The sequence below is a fragment of the Neolamprologus brichardi genome, unplaced genomic scaffold (assembly GCF_056152115.1).
Source record: "Neolamprologus brichardi isolate AB-2024 unplaced genomic scaffold, ASM5615211v1 NODE_ptg000033l+_length_6344489_cov_1, whole genome shotgun sequence".
NCBI classification, from domain to species: domain Eukaryota; kingdom Metazoa; phylum Chordata; class Actinopteri; order Cichliformes; family Cichlidae; genus Neolamprologus; species Neolamprologus brichardi.
In genome coordinates, this window is record NW_028270137.1 from 1,520,711 (window position 1) to 1,541,045 (window position 20,335).

A 20,335-nucleotide genomic window follows, 5' to 3' on the forward strand; every position below is an offset into this window, starting at 1 on the left:
GGGCCGGTGTCCTGCAGGTTTTAGATCTCACCCTGGGTCAACACACCTGAATCACATGATCAGTTCATTAGCAGGCCTCTGGAGAACTTCAGGACATGTTGAGGAGATAATTCATCCATTTAAATCAGCTGTTGGATCAAGGACACATCTAAAACCTGCAGGGACACCAGCCCTCGTGGACTGAGATTGCCCACCCCTGGTTTAGACATTAAATTAGGAACATTTTAACGTGATCAAACAATGAAATTACCTGTAAACAAGGTCAATGAATGTGGCGATATGAATCATAATACGTAAATGTAGAGAAATATACAGTTAACAGTTGGTTTAAATAATAATGGATTGCCCTGGGACAGACTGACAGAGGCGAGGCTGCCGTATCGCACCATCGGCCCCTCTGGCATCACCAGCAGGTGAAGAGTCGTCCGAGCCGGGGCTCGAACCGGCAACCGTCTGATCACAAGGCGAACTGCCAACTCTTGAGCCACGATCGCCCTAAACAGCAATGATAATAATACTTATGTGATGTAACACAAGCTTATGGGAATCATGTTATATACTTTTCCATAGACTTACATTTGAATTCAACAGTTCGATCTTTCAAATAACAGACAGATATTTGTGAAATCATGTGAATTATTTTAACAATCTAAATATGCATATGTACAGACAGATACATTTAATAATCATGACAATTATGTTTTATTACATTACAGTGATTTAATGTTAATTTACATTTGAAATGTGAAGTCAGTTTATTCACGTAACTTTAATGATAGAAGAACAAAACTGTGAAATGCAGTAAAATACTTTTATATCAGGATGTTTTCCTGCAGTGCAGCCATACCCGCGACCGTGTGGTTGTTAGTTCACATTCATTGGCTGATGCTTAGCGTCATGTTATTATGTGTCCCAGCATCCAATGGGATGTCACATTCTTTTCATGGCCACGCCCTCACCCCAGGTGCAGAGGGCTGTTTCTGTTCAATGTTGGGAATACTTTGAGATTCATATTAATTGCATTTCCTGCCTCTACATTTATTTTTTAAAAAATATAATTAGCACAGTGTGGCCGTGCAATGTTTTATTATTTTTTTTTAGTTTTTATTCCTATTAATTATATTTTCACTTGTTACCTCTGAATTATTGAATCAGACCTGGATGACATGACATTTTCAGCACAATTATAATTCAAATACTCCTTTAATTATTGATTATTCTCATTTATTTTCGATCATTTTATATTTTTCCATAGTATTACATTTGAATTTAACAGATCATTCTCTCACATAACAGACAAATATTTGTGGAGTGATGATACATTTCTGAATGTATTTTTACAATCTGAATATGCATATGTACAAAAATATATTTAAAAACAAGTAAATTGTGTTTTACTATATTTACAGTCATGTTATGTTATTTTACCTTTGACATGTAAAATCAGTCTACTTATGTAAATTTAATGATATTCTGGAAAGACAGTACAAAACTGTAAAATATACAGTAAGATACTTTGACATTACTGTTTTTTGGAGCAGTGCAGAACCAGAGCGGCCTGTAAAAGTTAGCAGTGAACTCACCAACAAGGAGAAATTACTTCAGCATTTCACACAAAACCCTCGAGCTGGTCTCAAATCTAAGAGGAGCATTTATACTTGAGTTCACAGTTCAAACCTGTACTGAGGTGTCACATGTGTCAGACATTTATCTGTGCTAAGACTCGGCTAAACTTCTGAACACAAACCCAAATTTTACATAAGCTCCCAAAAACACACATCCAGCTGCTACACACATGTGACGTTGGTGTTGTTGTTGTTAGTGGTTCATGTAACCGAAACAAAAAATGTTTGCTACACCTGTCTGAAAATGCGTTCTCATGTGCACTAGGGCTGCCACGATTAGTCGACTAGTCACGATTACGTCAACTATCAAAATCGTCGACGACTAATTTAATAGTCGACGCGTCGTTTGAAGCTTTGTAAGATCACAAAAGACGCAGGAATAAGTAGTAGGATTTAAGAGTGTAATAACGGACTGAAACAGAAGATGGCAGCACTGCATGTACAAGGATGCCAGCTGCCGTTAAACCCCGAAGAAGAAGAAGAAGCTGTGTCCAGTGTTGCCAACTTAGCGACTTTGTCGCTATATTTAGCGAGTTTTCAGACCCCCTAGCGACTTTTTTTCTAAAAAAAAGTCGCTAAAAAAAGACATGAAAGCGCATATCGCTTTTACTCTCAACAAGCAGCGGGTGCTGTAACGCAGTCAGTTCTTCTTTTACTCTTATGCTGTTTTGTGGATCAGGTTTAAAACTACTTATAAACACACACACACAAAGTAACTCCACCAGAGTGCCTATTTCGGGTCACTTTTGCCGGTCAAAGCCCGGGTAAAGGAGCAGGGTTGGAATTGTGACATTACAAAAAACAATAATTGCTAAAAGAAATTTAATTTGTAGTTCTAAATAAATTCTAACTGCATTTAGGACGTTTTTTCCTCACTTTATGTCTCGTCCACGATGTTATTTCTCTCTCCAACAGCGTAGGTTACAATTACATTAGCATGACCAATTATGCAAATTAGGTGATGACGTCATTTAGCGACTTCTAGCGACTTTTAGGACAACTAATAGCGATTTTCCTTACTGAGGAGTTGGCAACACTGGCTGTGTCCCAGACTTCATAGCACAGCCCACCTCAGTTTCTAACAATGGTGGCAGCTAGTTAGTTTTAATATTACTCTTATTATTCTTTCTGGGTCACAAAATAAACGTTTAACATATTTTCAGGCGAGAATGTAGCTGTGTAAACCTTAAATATCTGCTCAGTTTATCAAGACACCACATATTTTCAAAAGCGCTCCGACGTTTCTGTTACCCACTAGCTCGATAGCTAGCCGGGGGCTAGGCTCACTAGAGCCGTGAGAACACCGGACTCCCGCTAATCGTTTTCAAACCCACCGCTGTCTTTCGCTACTCAGGTTAAACATGATATATAAGTCACTTAGATAACTTAAAAATGTTATTGTTTGGCTTTTTTAGTGTTTTATTTGTTCCTGAGTAAATCGGTTTGGCTGAGATTAAAGTTATAGTTTTTACACAGCTGAATAAACGTCAAGCAGACAGCTGATTATCAGAAGTGTGAGATGCTCGAGAATTTACTCCGGTGTCCTGTTATATTTTAGATAGCAAGGAGTTTATTAAACTTCACCGAAACAATCTGCAAATTTCATTAAAATTTAATAAACTATCATCTTGTCTTTATTTTTAGTTAGCACATACCTTAAACACTTAAAGCTGTAAGCTAATGATAGTTATATAAGAGCAGATGCCGCTGGTGCAATAAGCTGTAGTTTTATGTCAAAATGGATGCATGATCCGAGTAGTCGACTAATCGCAAAAATAATCGGTGACTAGTCGACTATCAAAATAATCGTTTGTGGCAGCCCTAATGTGCACGCACAGCACATCACCTACACTCAATAATGTGGCCGATCTTTAGAGATGCATATTTGCAGGTGCATTTCACATTTTTAATAACGGATAAAGTTTATCTGTCAGGAAAGATCAAAGTGTCAGCAGGAGCTTCGTGGTGCTTCTAAATGCTCTTTCCTCTGGATATATGTACGCACAGGGAAGTTAGCTCGTTATATGACGTTGGTGATGATGACGGTGAGAAAGACAATGACAACAAATGTTAGAAACTGTCCCGATTAGGGGAAAGCATACCTGTTAAGTCCTGTCCTGAGACATCTCTTCCTGTTTGTCTGTAGCCCTCTGTGATGAATCTGGTCCTGGTTGTCCTCTGGTCTCTGGCGATGCCTTATGACCGTTTCAGATCCATGGCGTCCTGCCTGTCCACAGTTTGGGTGTGCGTCATCATTGTGTGCAAGATGTTGTACCAGCTCAGTGTTGTTGACCCTGACGACTACTCCCGTAACTGCACCATGGTAAGACTCTGCTTTACTGGAGGCGTGCAAAGCCAGTTTGAGAGAACCGGCTGCGTGGTTTGGTTAATACCTGAGACGAGCATGCGTTTGTGCTGCGCCTGTATTTATGCAGCGCAGTCAGTTCAAGAAACAAAAGAAAGTGGCCGGGGTCACAGACTGGGCTGAAAATGAGCTGAACTGTTGCTCAAGAGCACTTTAAGAAATGATCAGAAAGTCTGGTTATGTTCCCAAACTGTGACTTCCAGAACATCTCAGTAGTGCTTTATAAAACGATGAGATCAGAATAATAATTTTATTACTCATAATATTAGAGAACTGCTGCATCTTCTTTGACTGCTCTTGTAGAATAATCCTTTTGTCCTCTATCAGCAGGAGTGAGAAACTGTTTGTGATCCATCTTTTCTTTTACAGCCTCTTGCAAATGAAACCAACCTGTTACCAGATGAAATGCAAAACTCGTCCTTGTATAAGGAACCAGTGGATCCCGCCAAATGGTTTGGCATCAGGAAAGATGCTACAGCACTCGGATACAGCAAGGTATATTCATTTCACTTTAATTCAAATAATGCAGATGAATTAAACGTGTAGTATAAACACTAATGATGACATTTAAGTAAAAGCCACTTGGCTCTGTAATGTGTTTGACAGCACAGCGTGAAGCGTGCATGTAACACTCTCAGAGTGAGGCCTTTGTTTCTCTTTGTTTGACACGTGTACTGTCCAGCAGGATCATGGTCATTGTAACTGCAGGGTGTCAGCAGCTTCTATGCAGTTTCACACCTTAGATGTGCACCCTTACTTCATTAACTCAGGCAGCTCAGAATCTAAAATAAGTAATGCTTTGTCATGTCAGCTGTTGCTCATAGATTCAGGCTTTAAAGGAGGAGTCACCCACTTCTCTGTGGATGAATCCTTCGCTGCACCTGCGTCCAAGTCCTCAAGTCCACAGAGTTCCTGGCAATTTCTAACAAAAGAGTTCAACCTTGTATTTAATATAAACACGTGTGTGCTTCTTCAGAGAGAAACATTTGCATTTTCCCTGTAATAGAGTTTGTTAGTGCCCTCATGTTTGAGCCACACATTTGTATTGCTGTTGGTAGAACTCTGACATGAACCACCTGCTCTTCATGATTAGTTTTTCGCCCAGTTTGTGCCTGAGAGCTGCACCTCTGTGTGAAGGCGAGTCCACCCTAGCTTAAAGCTTTACATATCACATTTATTACAGTTAACGGTGGCATGAATGCATCGTAGCAGATTGCATGCAGGTGCCTGTTTAATCACAAACGAATTGCACACACGTACTGTTTCATTTGCTTTGAAGAGGGCAACCCATCTCCATCTTTGAAGCAACCACAGGCGAGCAGGTGGACAGCGAGTGCAGCTGTCGCAGTAACCACAGCTTTTACAGCTCGTCACACTTTCTGATGATCACCTGATCAAGTTCCTCTTGTTAGCATCTTCAGTACTACTGAACTTAATTCCCATTGAAGCAGTAAAGACGTATTTAATTCTTCATGACTGTTAAATGTTGTGTTTTACTCTGTGCATTTCACAGTGTGTGTTATTACCTAACTGTTATGACATTTTGGTGAGAGCCTGATCTGATTGTTTCCTGATGATTTTTTGCAGAACCATTTAATTGTGCTGATGTTGTTGGTTTTTGAGGCAACAGTGTATCGACACCAGGCTCACCATTACCGACAACTCCAGCGTTCCCCGCCCGTCATCCCGGCGCTCTTTCCTGGCGCCACAAGAGACACTTCAGACCAGGGCCTCATATCCTGCTTCAAGTATCTGCTCAACTACACTTTCTACAAATTTGGATTAGAGGTAGTTAAGAAAATAATCTCTCACTGCACAAATGTGGGCTTTGGATCAGAGTATATCAGTAACAGCTGTAACAAGTGCATTTTACAGGCAATCCTTTCTAGTGTATGATGTAATATTTGTTTTATTTTATTCAAAAGAAGATAAGTTAAATATAGCGTAGCATCAGTGTGTTGAAATGTCGTTTTTAGTCTTAATTTTTAAATATCTGCTCTTTTTTAAAGATTTGCTTCCTGATGACTGTGAATGTGATTGGACAGAGGATGAATTTTTTAGTGATAATCCACGGCTGTTGGTTAGTAGCAATCATAGTGAGGCGGAGGCGGGCAGCTATGGCAAGGATCTGGCCAAAATACTGTCTCTTCCTGTCCATCATCATGATCTACCAGTACCTGCTCTGTGTGGGCATACCGCCAGCTCTCTGCATAGGTGAGTTTCAAAAGTCTTCAATTTTAAAATAAATATGTAATACATGAATAAAGTATATTCTTGTGATTAATGGTTTAATTATTTATATAGCACATTTAATTACAACAGGAGCGTTGACCAAAGTGCTGTGCAAGAATACAACATACATAATAAAATAACAAATAACTCTCATGCTGTATTAAAAGCCAGTAAATAAAAATGTGTTTTAAGATAAGATTTAAAAAGATTGACAGTGGGAGCCTGTCTGATGTGTGGGGGTAAATTACTCCACAGCTTAGCCGCTACGACTGCAAATGCTCGATCGCCTTTATGAACCAGCCTCGACCTTGGTACAGCTAAAAGCAAAAGATCACTTGATCTAAGAGATCTAAAGGGGGTATAAGTCTGCAAGAGGTCAGACAAATACCCGGGAGCCTGTCCATTCAGGGCTTTGTAGGTCAACAATAAAATTTTAAAGTTAATTCTGAAGCGGACAGGGAGCCAATGAAGAGAGGCGAGCACCGGGGAAATGTGTTCACATCTTTTAGTACGTGTCAGAAGACAAGCTGCAGCATTCTGGACCAACTGCAGCCTTGCCAGGCAGGTCTGGCTAACTCCAGCATATAAGGAGTTACAATAGTCCAGCTGGGATATAATAAAAGCATGAACCCGTTCGAAGTTTTTAAAAGATAAAAATGATCTCACCTTAGATAAAAGCCTCAGTTTGAAGAAGGACCGCTGTACGACTGAGCTAATTTGGTGAATTTGCTGTCAAATATAACCCCAAATTTTTGGCATGCGATTTGACAAAAGGCTCAAGACTGTGCAGGTTAAAATTAGTGGTGCTGGGATTGCCGCTTGGTCCAAAAATTATCACTTCGGTTTTGTTCTCATTGAAGTTAAGGAAGTTAGAAGCCATCCAGGATTTAACTTCACCGAGACGTAAGGGTTCTAGTGAGGCAGGACTGTTTCCCTTCAGTTGAAGATAGATCTGAGTATCATCGGCATATGAATGAAAACAAATGTTATATTTTCTAAAAATTAGACCTAGAGGAAGCATATAAATGGAGAACAATATTGGCCCCAGAATAGATCCCTGGGGAACACCACAAGTAAGGGGAGCTGAGGAAGAGATAAAATCTCCAAAGCTCACAGAGAAGGTCCTGTCAGACAGACCTGAACCACTCTGATGGGGTGCCCTTTACGCCATTCTTGCATATTTCCACACTAGATAAACTCTGTCTTATATTAGTAATACAATATGCATGTTTTATTATAATAAATCTATGGATGAAGATGCTCACGTTGCATCTTTTTGTTGCATCTTTGCGCATATCAAATCATCCAACTTATTTTGAGACGATGGAATCAGGAGTTGTAGACCTAACAGTCTCCACATGTGTGAAAGAGAGCCCACACACGCCAAGAAGCAATCCACCCTGAACCAACAGCGTTTAATAGAGAACCAGTCTTTGGAGATGCTCAATCTTTCTCCGATCGTTCTCTCCAGATTGCAGATTCACCCAGTGAACACTAAAAGTCACAGCCTGATAAATCCAACAATACGTCCAAACCAAGCACTGTGTGCTCTACTCACTTGCCTTTAGATCGTATCCCTGGATAGCGACTTTGTGGTTTACATCAATGGATGCAGTGCCGTATCTTTACATTTATAACGGTAATTATTTAGGAAGCACTGTGCTGTTCTTGAAAACAAGACTGCATGATGATAAGCATCTTGAAGTAAGTTGATTTGGCACTATATAAAAAAATGTAATTGTATGTGTTAATAATGAATGTTAATAACAGTTCAGTGTCCAACCTAAAAGAGCTTTACTGGCCCATGTACAGTTTTATTACACTGCAAAAAAGCTTTTATTTTTACATTTTGAAATATTTCAGTTGTATTAATATCTGCTTAAGCCTTAAAATAAATTGGGTCTCATACACCCCATGTCCCCCTTTAGATGCAGCCCTGCTTGTTGCAGATATTGCTGGTTCTGTGAGCTTCCTCAGGGGGGGCTCCCAGTTTGCACTGGAATTTGAGTTTCATGGAGTTATACTAATTTGTTTCTTCATGGTGAGACATCAAAGTTCGCCATGCTTTCGGGGTCACACCCTTTCGTGAAAACTCACAGTTTTCACTGTAACCCAAGACCAACTCCTTAAGGCTTTCCTGGAGAAATTTGAGGCTGCAGATGTCACCCATCACAATACTGTACCCTAAAGTGTAAAACATGACATTTCCTGTTCCCACTAAGTGGCGCTGTCCTTGATGTCAAATATGGCAGTTGAAATATGTTCAGGGGTGGAGCCTTATCATATGTGTGCTCTTTGGTCCAGATCGGACAATGTATGACCGAATGAGAGGCAATAAGATTTTCATGGCGAGTCATCGAAATTTGCCGTGGCGCCACGGCCTCACCGTATCACGAAAACTCAAAAGCTCCGCAATTTAGCATGGCCCAGGTGTGTAGTTGACACTGTAATTGTATATGTTAATAATGAATGTTAATAACAGTTCAGTGTCCAACCTAAAAGCCTAACAGAAAAGAGCTTTACTGGCCCATGTACAGTTTTATTACGCTGCCAAAAAGCTTTTATTGTTACATTTTCAAATATTTCAGTTGTATTAATATCTACTTAAGCCTTAAAATAAATTGGGTCTCATACACCCCATGTCCCCCTTCAGATGCAGCCCTGCTTGTTGCAGATATTGCTGGTTCTGTGAGCTTCCTCAGGTGGGGGCAATCTTAGGACCATGGTCCTCAGACTGGGAGGTGCATCATCCATGATGCAGACACTGAACCAGTCCGGTCCAAACAGAGCTGAGCATAAAAACCAGGCTGATCTCTGTCCCTACACTCACCTGTGGCCATGAGCTCTGGGTAATGACGACATTAATGAGACTATGTATACAGGCTTTGGAAATTATATCTCTCTCAAGGGTGGATGGGCTCAGTCTTAGAGGTCGGGTGAGAACTTCAGTCATTCGGGAGGGGACTTAAAGTAGAGTCACTACTCCTCCACATGGAAAGGTTCAAGTTGTGGTGGTTCCTCCATCTGATTGGGATGGTTTCTGGGAGCCTCCTGGATGTAGTTTTCCAGGAATGTCCTACCAGGAGCAAACCCCCCCCCCCCCAAACAAAAACCCAGGACACGCTGGAGAGATTATATCACTTGGCCGACCTGAGAGCACATCGGTGTTCCCGCTGATGAGGGGGCGGTACAGCCCGGATGAACAGTAGTGGATGGATGTGCTCTTCGTCTGAATGAGCTGAGGCAGCTCGTATCTCAGCTAGTCGTTTTATAGATGTGTGGAATGATAAATGCAGGGGTGTGCGTACTGTCTCCATTTCACTTGTTTTATTTAAATTATGGCCGATTACAAAAGGTCGGTCTTATGTGTCAGTCGGGCACTTTTCGGAGAGGATGTTTACACATGTTTCTATAAATGCTACTTAAACACTTTGTGTATTGTTGTATGTCTCTGCTTCTCTGTGTGCTTGTTGTAGACTACCCATGGAGATGGAAGAGTCCAGTGTTGATGAACTCAGCTCTCATTAAATGGATCTATCTGCCTGACTTTTACACTGTTCCAAACTCCAGAAATCTCATAGGTTAGTCTGTGTGCTTGGTCACGTCATGAGTGAGCAAACCTTTGTGTCACTGCCACTCCCACAGTATGGAGCGTGCCTATTCTAATGGAGTTTGTATGGATTATTATTGGAAACTGTCACAAAACAAACTAAATGATTATCTGCTGAAGGATCTGAAAGAGCAGTTTTTATTACACTAAAAGACATTTGTGCTGGTTATGTTTGTTGTCTCACAGTTGTTCCAATAACTTCTGCATGTTGTTAATGTTTATGCCACTATTTCCACAATTGTGTGTTAATATAATAATAATAATGTGTAGTCAGAGTTCTCAGTTAACATATTGTCATCGTAGTCAAAGGAGCTTGCAAAGAAAAGCATCTGGACTTCTTTAAGTTGCTTGAAGACGTTTCACCTCTCATCCGAGAAGCTTCTTCAGTTCTAAGGTCAAATGGTGGAGAGTCCCAGATATAAACCTAGTGGGAGTGTCCCCCCACAGAGGGACAAAAGGACCCCCTGATGATCCTCTAATCGCCTGAGCCAAGGTGTGGAACTGGGTGTGGGTCCCAATCAGCCAGAGTTTCAGGTGAGTTCATTGTGAAACCTGGCCCCACCTTATCATGTGATTTCCTGAGGTCAGATGGCCCAGGATGTGAGTGGGCGTTAAGGCGTCTGGGGAGGGAACTCAAAACTGGATTATAGATGGCAGACAGTTGGTGTCGTAAACCATCGCCTCTGTTCAAAGATGGTCGCTCACAGTGGACATAGATGCTTCTTTCACTCCTCTTTCAAACCATCTGTCCTCTCGGTCCAAAATGTGAACATTGGCATCCTCGAAAGAGTGACCTTTGACCTTTTGTCCCTCTGTGGGGGACACTCCCACTAGGTTTATATCTGGGACTCTCCACCATTTGACCTTAGAACTGAAGAAGCTTCTCGGATGAAGGTGAAACGTCTTCAAGTAACTTAAAGAAGTCCAGACGCTTTTCTCTCCAAGCTCCTTTGACTACGATGACCTGGATGACTGAGAACCTTCACAGACACTGTCATGTATAGTTTTGTGTGTATTCCAGTTACTAAGATCTTCTCCCTGTGTCATGTTTTGATGTTTTGACACTGAGCCCATAAGGATTCAGTGCTGCAGGTGAAAATCACTGCGTTGTGTTGTGTGTGCCCACAGCGGACTTTGTGCTGCTGATGTGTGCGTCTCAGCAGTGGAAGGTGTTTGAGTGTGAGCACGTGGAGGAGTGGATGGTTCTAGCAGGAGAGAACACAGATGAACCAGAACCAATGGAAGGTCGATTGTTTAACCCTGCACCTAACTTCATCAATTGCAGGTAAATATCATAAAGTCTATACGTCTATATTTTCACATTTAACCTGCTTTGGGTGATTGGAGTGATGACACAAACAGCTTGACAGCGTGGGACAGATGTGAGGCCATAGATCGTCCTTATTGAACTCTGAGCTTCATTTATTAAAACACTGTTTCAGGGAAGCAAAATAACCACATGAGCCACAGTGTTGTTAGTTAGGAGCAAATTAGAAAAAAACAAAAAGGTAAAGTTGGTATTTATACCCTTCCATATTTTCCCATATTTGCAAAATACTATTATTATTATCCGTTCATCCACCCGTTCTCTTTCGCGTATGCTTATTGGGGGGCAGCTAGCCTATCCCAGCTGTCATATGGTGAGAGTGGAAATTGTGGACTTGACGTATGTGACAGTATGAATAACTTTGACATTTTGTGATGAAAGCTTTAATGTGATGTTTTAAAAGGACACTCAATCCTCACTTTAACTCTCTGACAGTTGGCCTCACACGTTGTCTTCATGATTTTCTAGCACATGGAAGAAGTGTTTGTAAGACTGTGCACTGCATCTGACCTGCCTGTTCTCGGTCGATCTAAAGAAAAAATGAATTTGACTCATAGTTTGTCTTGCTCTCCTTCTCCATCTCACTACAGGAGCAGCTCTGTCATTCAAATATGTATTTTATTATTTGTTTTCTCTTTTTCCTGTTGTAGGAGTTACCTGGACATGGCGAAGGTTTTGGTATTTCGCCACTTCTTCTGGTTTGTGTTGTCAGTGGTCTTCATCACAGGGTCGACTCGGATATCGGTGTTTGGACTGGGCTACCTGCTTGCTTGCTTCTTTTTTCTGTTGTTTGGGACGCAGCTATTGGGCAAAAAATCCAGAACTCGCCTCAACCTGTGGGACTGTCTCATCATCTATAATGTGGCAGTCATCATATCTAAAAACCTCTTATCTGTGAGTATAACATTTATAGTTTGGTGATGAAATATATTTTAAGTTTACATCCACAACTAAGCAACAATGTGTTGTCCTGCTTAATGTATGTTGATGATATCACAAGGCTAACCTTGTTTAACCTTGTTTATTGGCTTTGAGGGGATGATCTGATATCGTCGTGTTGGTGTTGTTCCCAGATCATCATGAAAATGTTGTTCCAGGTTCAACATTGGAAGTGACCAATCAAATTATTGTGACGTTATTCTTTTGCGCACCAACCCATTCGTGCATTTATGAAATTCCAATGTTGCAAGGACAATATCAATTCTGCTTAGCGTTTATTAAAGGGTTAGGGTCTGTTGATCGGCGGACAAAGGCGGTTTCTCGCAGCTTAAGTACAGTTTTTTGTTTTACGCCGGTTTTTCCCAAAGTCGCAAAAGTATGACATCACAACATTCTGATTGGTCACTTGCAATGTTGATCCTGGAACAACCTTTAGTATGATGATCTGGGAACAACACCAACACGAGGATATCAGATCGTGCGGCTTTGAGGCATCCACACAATAAGCAAACTGTCATGTCCAGGGACCGCCTGGCTCCTCCCCCACCAGATGGCAGTGGTTTGCTGTAAAAATCAGTTGCTAAAGCAGGGGTGGACAATCTCAGTCCACGAGGGCCGGTGTCCCTGCAGGTTTTAGATCTCACCTTGGGTCAACACACCTGAATCACATGATTAGTTCATTACCAGGCCTCTGGAGAACTTCAGAACATGTTGAGGAGCTAATTTAGACATTTAAATCAGCTGTGTTGGTTCGAGGACACATCTAAAACCTGCAGGGACACCGGCCCTCGTGGACTGAGATTGTCCACCCCTGTGCTAAAGCCTCAGTCACACAAGGACAGACAATGGTCAGTGACATTGGCTGCTAGGGAAAAATGTGTATTCCTCAATAGGGCTGCCACGATTAGTCGACTAGTCACGATTACGTCGACTATCAAAATCGTCAATGACTGATTTAATAGTCGACGCGTCGTTTGAAGCTTTGTAAGATCCCAAAAGACGCAGGAATAAGTAGTAGGATTTAAGAGTGTAATAACGGACTGAAACAGAAGATGGCAGCACTGCATGTACAAGGATGCCAGCTGCCGTTAAACCCCGAAGAAGAAGAAGCTGTGTCCCAGAATTCATAGCGCAGCCCAGCTCAGTTTCCAACAATGGCGGCAGCTAGTTAGTTTTAATATTACTCTTATTATTCTTTCTGGGTCACAAAATAAACGTTTAACATATTTTCAGGCCAGAATGTAGCTGTGTAAACCTCAAATATCTGCTCAGTTTATCAAGACACCACATATCTTCAAAAGCGCTCCGACGTTTTCGGAGATGTCTGTTACCCACTAGCTCGATAGCTAGCCGGGGGCTAGGCTAACTAGAGCCGTGAGAACACCGGACTCCCGCAAATCGTTTTCAAACCCACCGCCGTCTTTCACTACTCAGGTTAAACATGATATATAAGTCACTTAGATAACTTAAAAATGTTATTGTTTGGCTTTTTTAGTATTTTATTTGTTCCTGAGTAAATCGGTTTGGCTGAGATTAAAGTTATAGTTTTTACACAGCTGAATAAACATCAAGCAGACAGCTGATTATCAGAAGTGTGAGATGCTCGAGAATATACTCCGGTGTCCTGTTATATTTTAGATAGCAAGGAGTTTATTAAACTTCACCAAAACAATCTGAAAATTTCATTAAAATTTAATAAACTATCATCTTGTCTTTATTTTTAGTTAGCACATACCTTAACCACTTAAAGCTGTAAGCTAATGATAGTTATATAAGAGCAGATGATGCTGGTGCAATAAGCTGTAGGTTTTATGTCCAATGGATGATGATCTGATTAGTCGACTAATCGCAAAAATAATCGGTGACTAGTCGACTATCAAAATAATCGTTTGTGGCAGCCCTATTCCTCAACCAGATGGCGAGTGGTTTTTGGAGGTTATTGAGGCGATTGAGATTGAAATAGGTCTACAGTGCTGGTTGTGTTCCACCTCTTCAAACACGTTTGCTTTTACTTTGAGTTCAGGTGCTCAGCTAGAATACAACCAGCCAGTTTACCAGTTCAAACACTTTGTTATTTAGGGAGTGTTTACAGACAAATCAGCTTTGTCCATTAAACTGCTGTGACCAAGGCTTTGTGATCGATTTCAGCCAGCGTACTCCAGTAACCACTCGCCAACCAGTCGAGGAATACGGAGGTCATCAGGGGGCGGGTACCCTGTTGCTAGGTTGATGTGATTAACACGGTGTGCAAAAGCAGGACTCACAAAGTGTTGGGTGTTAGCATTGAGAGTCCTGTGAGGCTGTCTATTGTCAGTGCTGTCATTCCTTTAGAGGTTCTGTGTCCTACAGAGACGCCGCATCACTTTGTGATATCATGTGATGATATAAAGAAAAAGAACAATTTTGGAATCTCTGTGTACAAAACGTCACATTTAGAAACATTGACTGTGCTTATGTGTGTTTGTGTGTTTCAGATCCTGGCTTGTGTGTTTGTGTTTGAGATGCAGAAGGGCTTCTGCTGGGTCATCCAACTCTTCAGCTTGGTATGCACAGTCAAAGGATACTATGATCGTAAGTTTTTTTCTCAAAGATATTTTTATTGATTTAAAGCAACAAAGAAAAACAGATACAGAATCGTTAAACAACAAACAAGTAAGTTTCACAGTGACTGTTTGAACTGAAATATTAGAATACAGATTAATGACACACTCACATGTCTTGTAATTGCTTACATCAGTTTACCCTCTACCCATACCACTTAGAACCCCTATCCCTCAAAAAATAAATAAAACAAAAAGATAAAAAATAAAATAAACAAAGCAAGAAAAAAGAAAAAACAAACAACAGAAACAAAAAACACACATGAAAATAAAAAATACAAAAAAAACCATTGCAAATACAACAACAACAAAAATAAGACAAACACACATGACTAGAAAAAATAAATAAGTAAAATAAAATAACAACATTTTTTTAAAAAATAAATAAATAAATAAATAAAAGAAGAAGAAGAAGAGGGGGGGTAGGACTTACTGAGTAATGCTGGAAGTCAGGTTCGCAACCTGGAGGCTGGAAAAGTATTTCAGGAATCGCCCCCACACCTTGTAAAACTTACCGCTGTTATTACTAATCGCATATCGGATCTTTTCAAGGCTCAGATAGTACATAAAGTCCCTCAGCCATTGCGTCTGGGTGGGCAAAGGGGCACCCCTCCATCTTAGTAGGATTGCACGCCTAGCTACAAGGGAGGCGAAGGAGAGCGTGCAACGCTGTGACGAGGTCAACCATGCATCAGCCTCTCCAGTGGTGCCAAAAAGCGCAACTAATGGGTTAGGATCCATATGGTGTCCAAGAATCAGGGACAAGGTTTGAAATACATCTCTCCAGAATCCTTCAAGGCTAGGGCACGTCCAGAACATATGGATAAGGGAAGCCTCCACACTCCCACACTTATCACAAGTGGGGTCAACATTCGGATACATACGAGATAGTTTGACTTTCGAGAGATGGAACCTATGCACGACCTTAAATTGTAAAAGACAGTGGCGGGCACATAGGGATGTGGAGTTAACTAACTTGAGTATTAAGGCTTGTGTATCCATAGACAATGACCGATTTAAATCTTGTTCCCAGGCCGTTTTAATCCGATCTATCGAAGAACCGTTCATGCTCACCAGCCTGTCATAGATAAGAGAGATAAACCCTTTACGTGTTGGAACTAGGGTAAGGAGCATATCCCCTGGGCTTGCAGCTGGTGCAACTGGGAAGTTTGGAATCTGAGATTGGAGGAAATGTCTGGTCTGCAGATATCTGAAAAGATGTGTACGTGGGAGATTGAACTTTTCAGAAAGCTGAGCAAAAGATGCAAAGATATTGTCAGAAAACAGATCATTGAAACATGTAATGCCCCTTTCACGCCAATCTCGTGATCGTAAGTTTTTAATAATAATATGATAAAAATACTTGAGCTGCCGTATCAGTTTCTACTCAGACTGAACGTTCTGCCTTAAGTCTTTTTTGGGGTTTTTTGCCAAGTACAACATGAAATGAATCTTAAATTGAATGATTATATGGTATTTTAAAAAGCTTTAATTGTGATGGGGATTGATGTTCTGCAAAATTCACATTTACTGTCTTTGGATTTCTTGACAGCACAAGCAGTTAGTGACAAGACGTGCAGTCTCCCAGTAGAAGAAGCCGGAATAATGTGGGACAGCATTTGCTTTCTGTGCCTGCTGCTGCAGAGGAGGATCTTCCTCAGTTTCTACTTCCTTCATGTGACAACTGAACTGCAGGCTTCTGCCAAACAGGCCTCGAGGTACAACGCAGTGACATCACTGACTTACATCATGTAAACATGCATGTTTTTCCTGAATTTACCCAAAATAAGTTTTTAAATGCTTTAATTACTCACAACAAGTTCTATTTATCGCGATGCCAAAGACACAACAAATCCAGACAATTCTTATTTCACCACAGAAGCGCTGCAAATATGATCATTGTGGTTATTTGGTGCATTCACCGGCGATATTTGAAATATAAAATGTAGCACGTGTTGACCTAAATATTTGGCACAAGTGTGTGCGTGACATGACCTGAAGCAGTTGTAGGAATGTTTAGCTTATTTTAGAGTTTAGAAATGTGTTAACATAGAATGTAGAATTATTGTAGAGACGCTGACACTGCCCTCAATGTGATAAAGGCCGGACTGTGTCATGAACTTAGGAGTAGATGGTAGGAGACCCCTCCCCCACTTGAACTGTGAAAGTAAGACAAAGAGGAGTTAATGCTGAGTGGAAATTCCCCAGAGGATACCTGGGTGGGGTCTCAACATTTGTAACTGCATAACTGTGGTCTGGAAGGGAGATGGGTTTTTATGACCTCTAGGGAGTCACCTACACCCACAGTGGGTTTTTTTTTATTACTTAGTTTTTAATAAAGGTTTTACATATTTTTACAACAGAAAAGGAAAACAACAAACAACCAAAAACAACAATAACAAAACAAGCAGTCGACTGGAAAGCACAGCTTTTTCCCACAAAGCAATTCTGGCAGTGAGAACATGACTTTATATTCATGAATTGACAGCACATCTACACATGTAAGAGCAGCTTAGGAGAGGCATGCAGAAGTTTATATAGATGTGTGTAGGCACAAAGAGAAAGAAAAAATAAATTAAATTAAAAAAACAAAACAAAAAACAAAACAAAACAACATTCTAATTTCGGATATATTTCAACCACTTGTCCCATCTTGTGGTATAAATATTAGCTTGCAGCCTTAACAAAAAGGTAAGTTTTTCCATTTTATGAATCTCCTCAACAACGCTCAACCAGTCGTCCAGAACAGGGGGGTCAGTACAGAGCCACTTACGAGTAATTGCTTTTTTTGCAGCAGCAGTAAGAATCTTCAGGAGATATTTGTCATTGCTTGTTAATTCTTCGGGTAACACCCACAGTGTTTTAACTGTCACGCACACTCACTCACGTGCACACACATAGCGCGGGAACGCGCACATGTAGGCCCTCACGTGCTCGTACACATAGACACAGACACAGAGTTTGCAGCACACCGTGGGGGGGTTTATGATGGGGTCGCCTCTATAAAGCTGGCCATAAGTAACAAAGGGGTGAATTTTGCAGAGGGACATCGGCCTCGTCTTCCCTTCTAGAAGTGCATGCTTAAATCACATCATCTGCATGCCGGTCGCAGCAGATGGCCGCCCCTCCCTGAGCCTGGTTCTGCTGGAGGTTTCTTCCTGTTAAAAGGGAGTTTTTCCTTCCCACTGTCGCCAAAGTCCTGCTCATAGGGGGTCATATGATTGTTGGGTTTTTCTCTGTATCTATGAAGCGCCTTAAGGCGACTTTTGTTGTGATTTGGCGCTATATAAATAAAATTGAATTGAATTGAATTAAATAAAGATGAATAAAGATGAATAAAGGTTTTGTGAAATAACTACTGAGTTCCGGAGCCGTCTCTGGAAGTTTCGACGAATAAAAGAACCGGGGTGAAACTGATTTCGCAACACAACGTGCACAAACCTGACCGTGCACGGGTATCAGTGACACAGCGTCTGCCAAAAACATATTTCATCACTTCAAAGGCTGCTCACCTCACTGTCGTAGTGTTTAATGTGCTGTCACTGTGAGAATCACCCGGTCACGTCAGCTGCTCAGTAATAAGATTAAAACATTTCATATTTAACATTTTGAAAAAAGGCCGTGGCCATAAATAGCAGTTATACTGACACCTTTATTTACACGGACACGCTTTTGTTCATACAAATGAAACGACCTTGATACTGGCTGTAATGTGCTAATGGCACTAACTGACCTTTTCCTCTCAGGGGTTTCGAGCTCTTTAGAGCCAGTATTGTGAAGAACATCAAGTTCCACCAACAAGCTGAGAAGAAATCGCTGTCGCAGCTCAAGAGATCGTAAGTGCTCACAGCAATGGAAAAATATTAAGAAACCCTAAAAATGAGAGTGTTCAGAAATAAAGCATCACAGAAATAAAGTCCGTCTTCTTCTTCTTTCTGTCCTCAGGATGCAGAGAATTCGCTCCAAGCAGCAGAAGTACAAATATGGACACAAAACAAGTGAAAACAAAGAAAGCCGGGCTGTCGGTGCGACTCGTTTTACTGCGTGTACTTCCTGTCACTGCCACAAGTTTAATCAGTGTCATTTGAAATCAATTACATATGTTAGAATGCAGTTCTTATGTAAAAATTTAAGATACTGGTTCTTTTCTTTTTACACTTTCTATTATTTGTAAAAACTGTTTATTTGAAGAAGTATATTTGCTGTCTCCTCATCCTCTTTCCTGCCTCTTTGTCCTGATTCCCCTTCATTCCTTCCTGTTCCCTACATTTTTCTTCACTTCTGTTAGTCAATAAAACTTCTCTGTCCTGCATGTGTTAGCTTCACACACCCTTAACATTTACTCTTTATTTCTTTTGTATTTCTGTTCTTCCCTCTGTTTCGTTTTAGCACCACTTTTATTAGGAAGATATTTCTGTTTCCCCCAAAAAGATTAAAACACTTCCCAGACTTCTCTTAGTGCAACTATTAGTGCAACTCTAAGCTTAGCATCCCCGCAGTGAGTCTGTCCTGAAAGCTCTTTGAACTTCTGTTTTCATTCCAGATGATCCAGAGATCCAGACAGGAAAAAAGAGATCCAGGAAGAAGCTGTGGCACCAGCCATGGTTGGACCATGCTGCAGGTAGCCTGGATAATAAGACGGAGACAATACTGATGTGTGGAAAAACATACAAATAACCCAAACCCAAGAGTTATGACTGTCTAAACAACAGACAGAGCTCCAGGCTTGGCTACAAGATCCAAGCCAAGCCTGTAGTCTTAGTAGTAGAATAGTCTCTGTATGTAGTATAGTGTTGAATATAGAGTGTTGATCTGTGGAACCAGCCCAATACAGGAAGTCTGGAAAGGCTCTCTGTTTCAAAAGTGTTGCCCAGTAGGCAGAGCTGATGAGTCAGGAGACTCGCCCAGCTCGAAGTGCCTCAAAACCTTCTGGATGTCTGATACTCTGATTACTCTGATAAAAAACCAGAAACCCTGAATAGCCTCGCAGGCCGGTCCTACCAACCACGTCCGTTATGGTAGCTCCTCTCTAGATCTGTGCTCCTGAAATATGACTGGGTTTATTTTAAGCCTAGAATGGTCTGTTACTTTAGAAGGCTGGAGTAACCTGTAATGTCGATTAATACTCAGAGTTTTACCTTTACTGTTTCTGTAAAATAGTAAAGAGAAAAGGGAACGTCCACAATTTAGACGTATTTGATGTTTTATTGAAGCAGTTCAGCAGGAGCAAAGCAAAGTCCAGAGCCACATCTTCATTTGACGTCTTCTGCTCATCACAGGAACTAGAGAAAAAAAAAAACAATGGCAAATGTTCCCAAGCACCATTTTTTATACTCTGCCCTTTTGCATCCTCCTCTCTCCTTCTCTCTGGATATCCAATCACCATCGTTGAGATACAGTCACCTGGTGTCCAGACACACCTCATTTCTCTGCTTATCCCTCTCTGTCTCTCTGAGTACTCTTACGCCCTCTCCTCCATTCAGAGATGGTCTTTCCCTTTTCATGTAAACGGCCTCCTTGACTCCCCGTCTCTGAATCGAGGAGGGGGTGAGGGTTCGTGTCTTACATGGCTGTGATTGCAGCCATTCCCCAACTCTCTGTGAACGTGACTCATCACCACTGATCAATGGTCATGGC

General features: G+C 41.1%; 1 protein-coding gene across 4 annotated transcripts in view; it reads left to right on the plus strand.

Annotated features, from left to right (window-relative positions):
- The window catches only part of piezo1 (piezo type mechanosensitive ion channel component 1 (Er blood group)), a 95,530-nt gene that overhangs the window by 45,474 nt on the left and 29,721 nt on the right, over positions 1-20,335 (plus strand). For 3 of the 4 annotated variants that reach the window (XM_087837521.1, XM_087837522.1, XM_087837524.1), the window contains exons 19-30: positions 3,772-3,948; positions 4,360-4,485; positions 5,578-5,778; positions 6,000-6,204; positions 9,699-9,803; positions 10,961-11,117; positions 11,810-12,053; positions 14,573-14,669; positions 16,251-16,416; positions 18,445-18,534; positions 18,644-18,723; positions 19,242-19,319. In XM_087837521.1, the coding sequence (XP_087693647.1) occupies positions 3,772-3,948; positions 4,360-4,485; positions 5,578-5,778; positions 6,000-6,204; positions 9,699-9,803; positions 10,961-11,117; positions 11,810-12,053; positions 14,573-14,669; positions 16,251-16,416; positions 18,445-18,534; positions 18,644-18,723; positions 19,242-19,319 (1,726 nt within the window). The remainder of the gene's footprint in view (positions 1-3,771; positions 3,949-4,359; positions 4,486-5,577; positions 5,779-5,999; positions 6,205-9,698; positions 9,804-10,960; positions 11,118-11,809; positions 12,054-14,572; positions 14,670-16,250; positions 16,417-18,444; positions 18,535-18,643; positions 18,724-19,241; positions 19,320-20,335) is intronic. The other variant, XM_087837523.1, reaches the window with a different exon arrangement.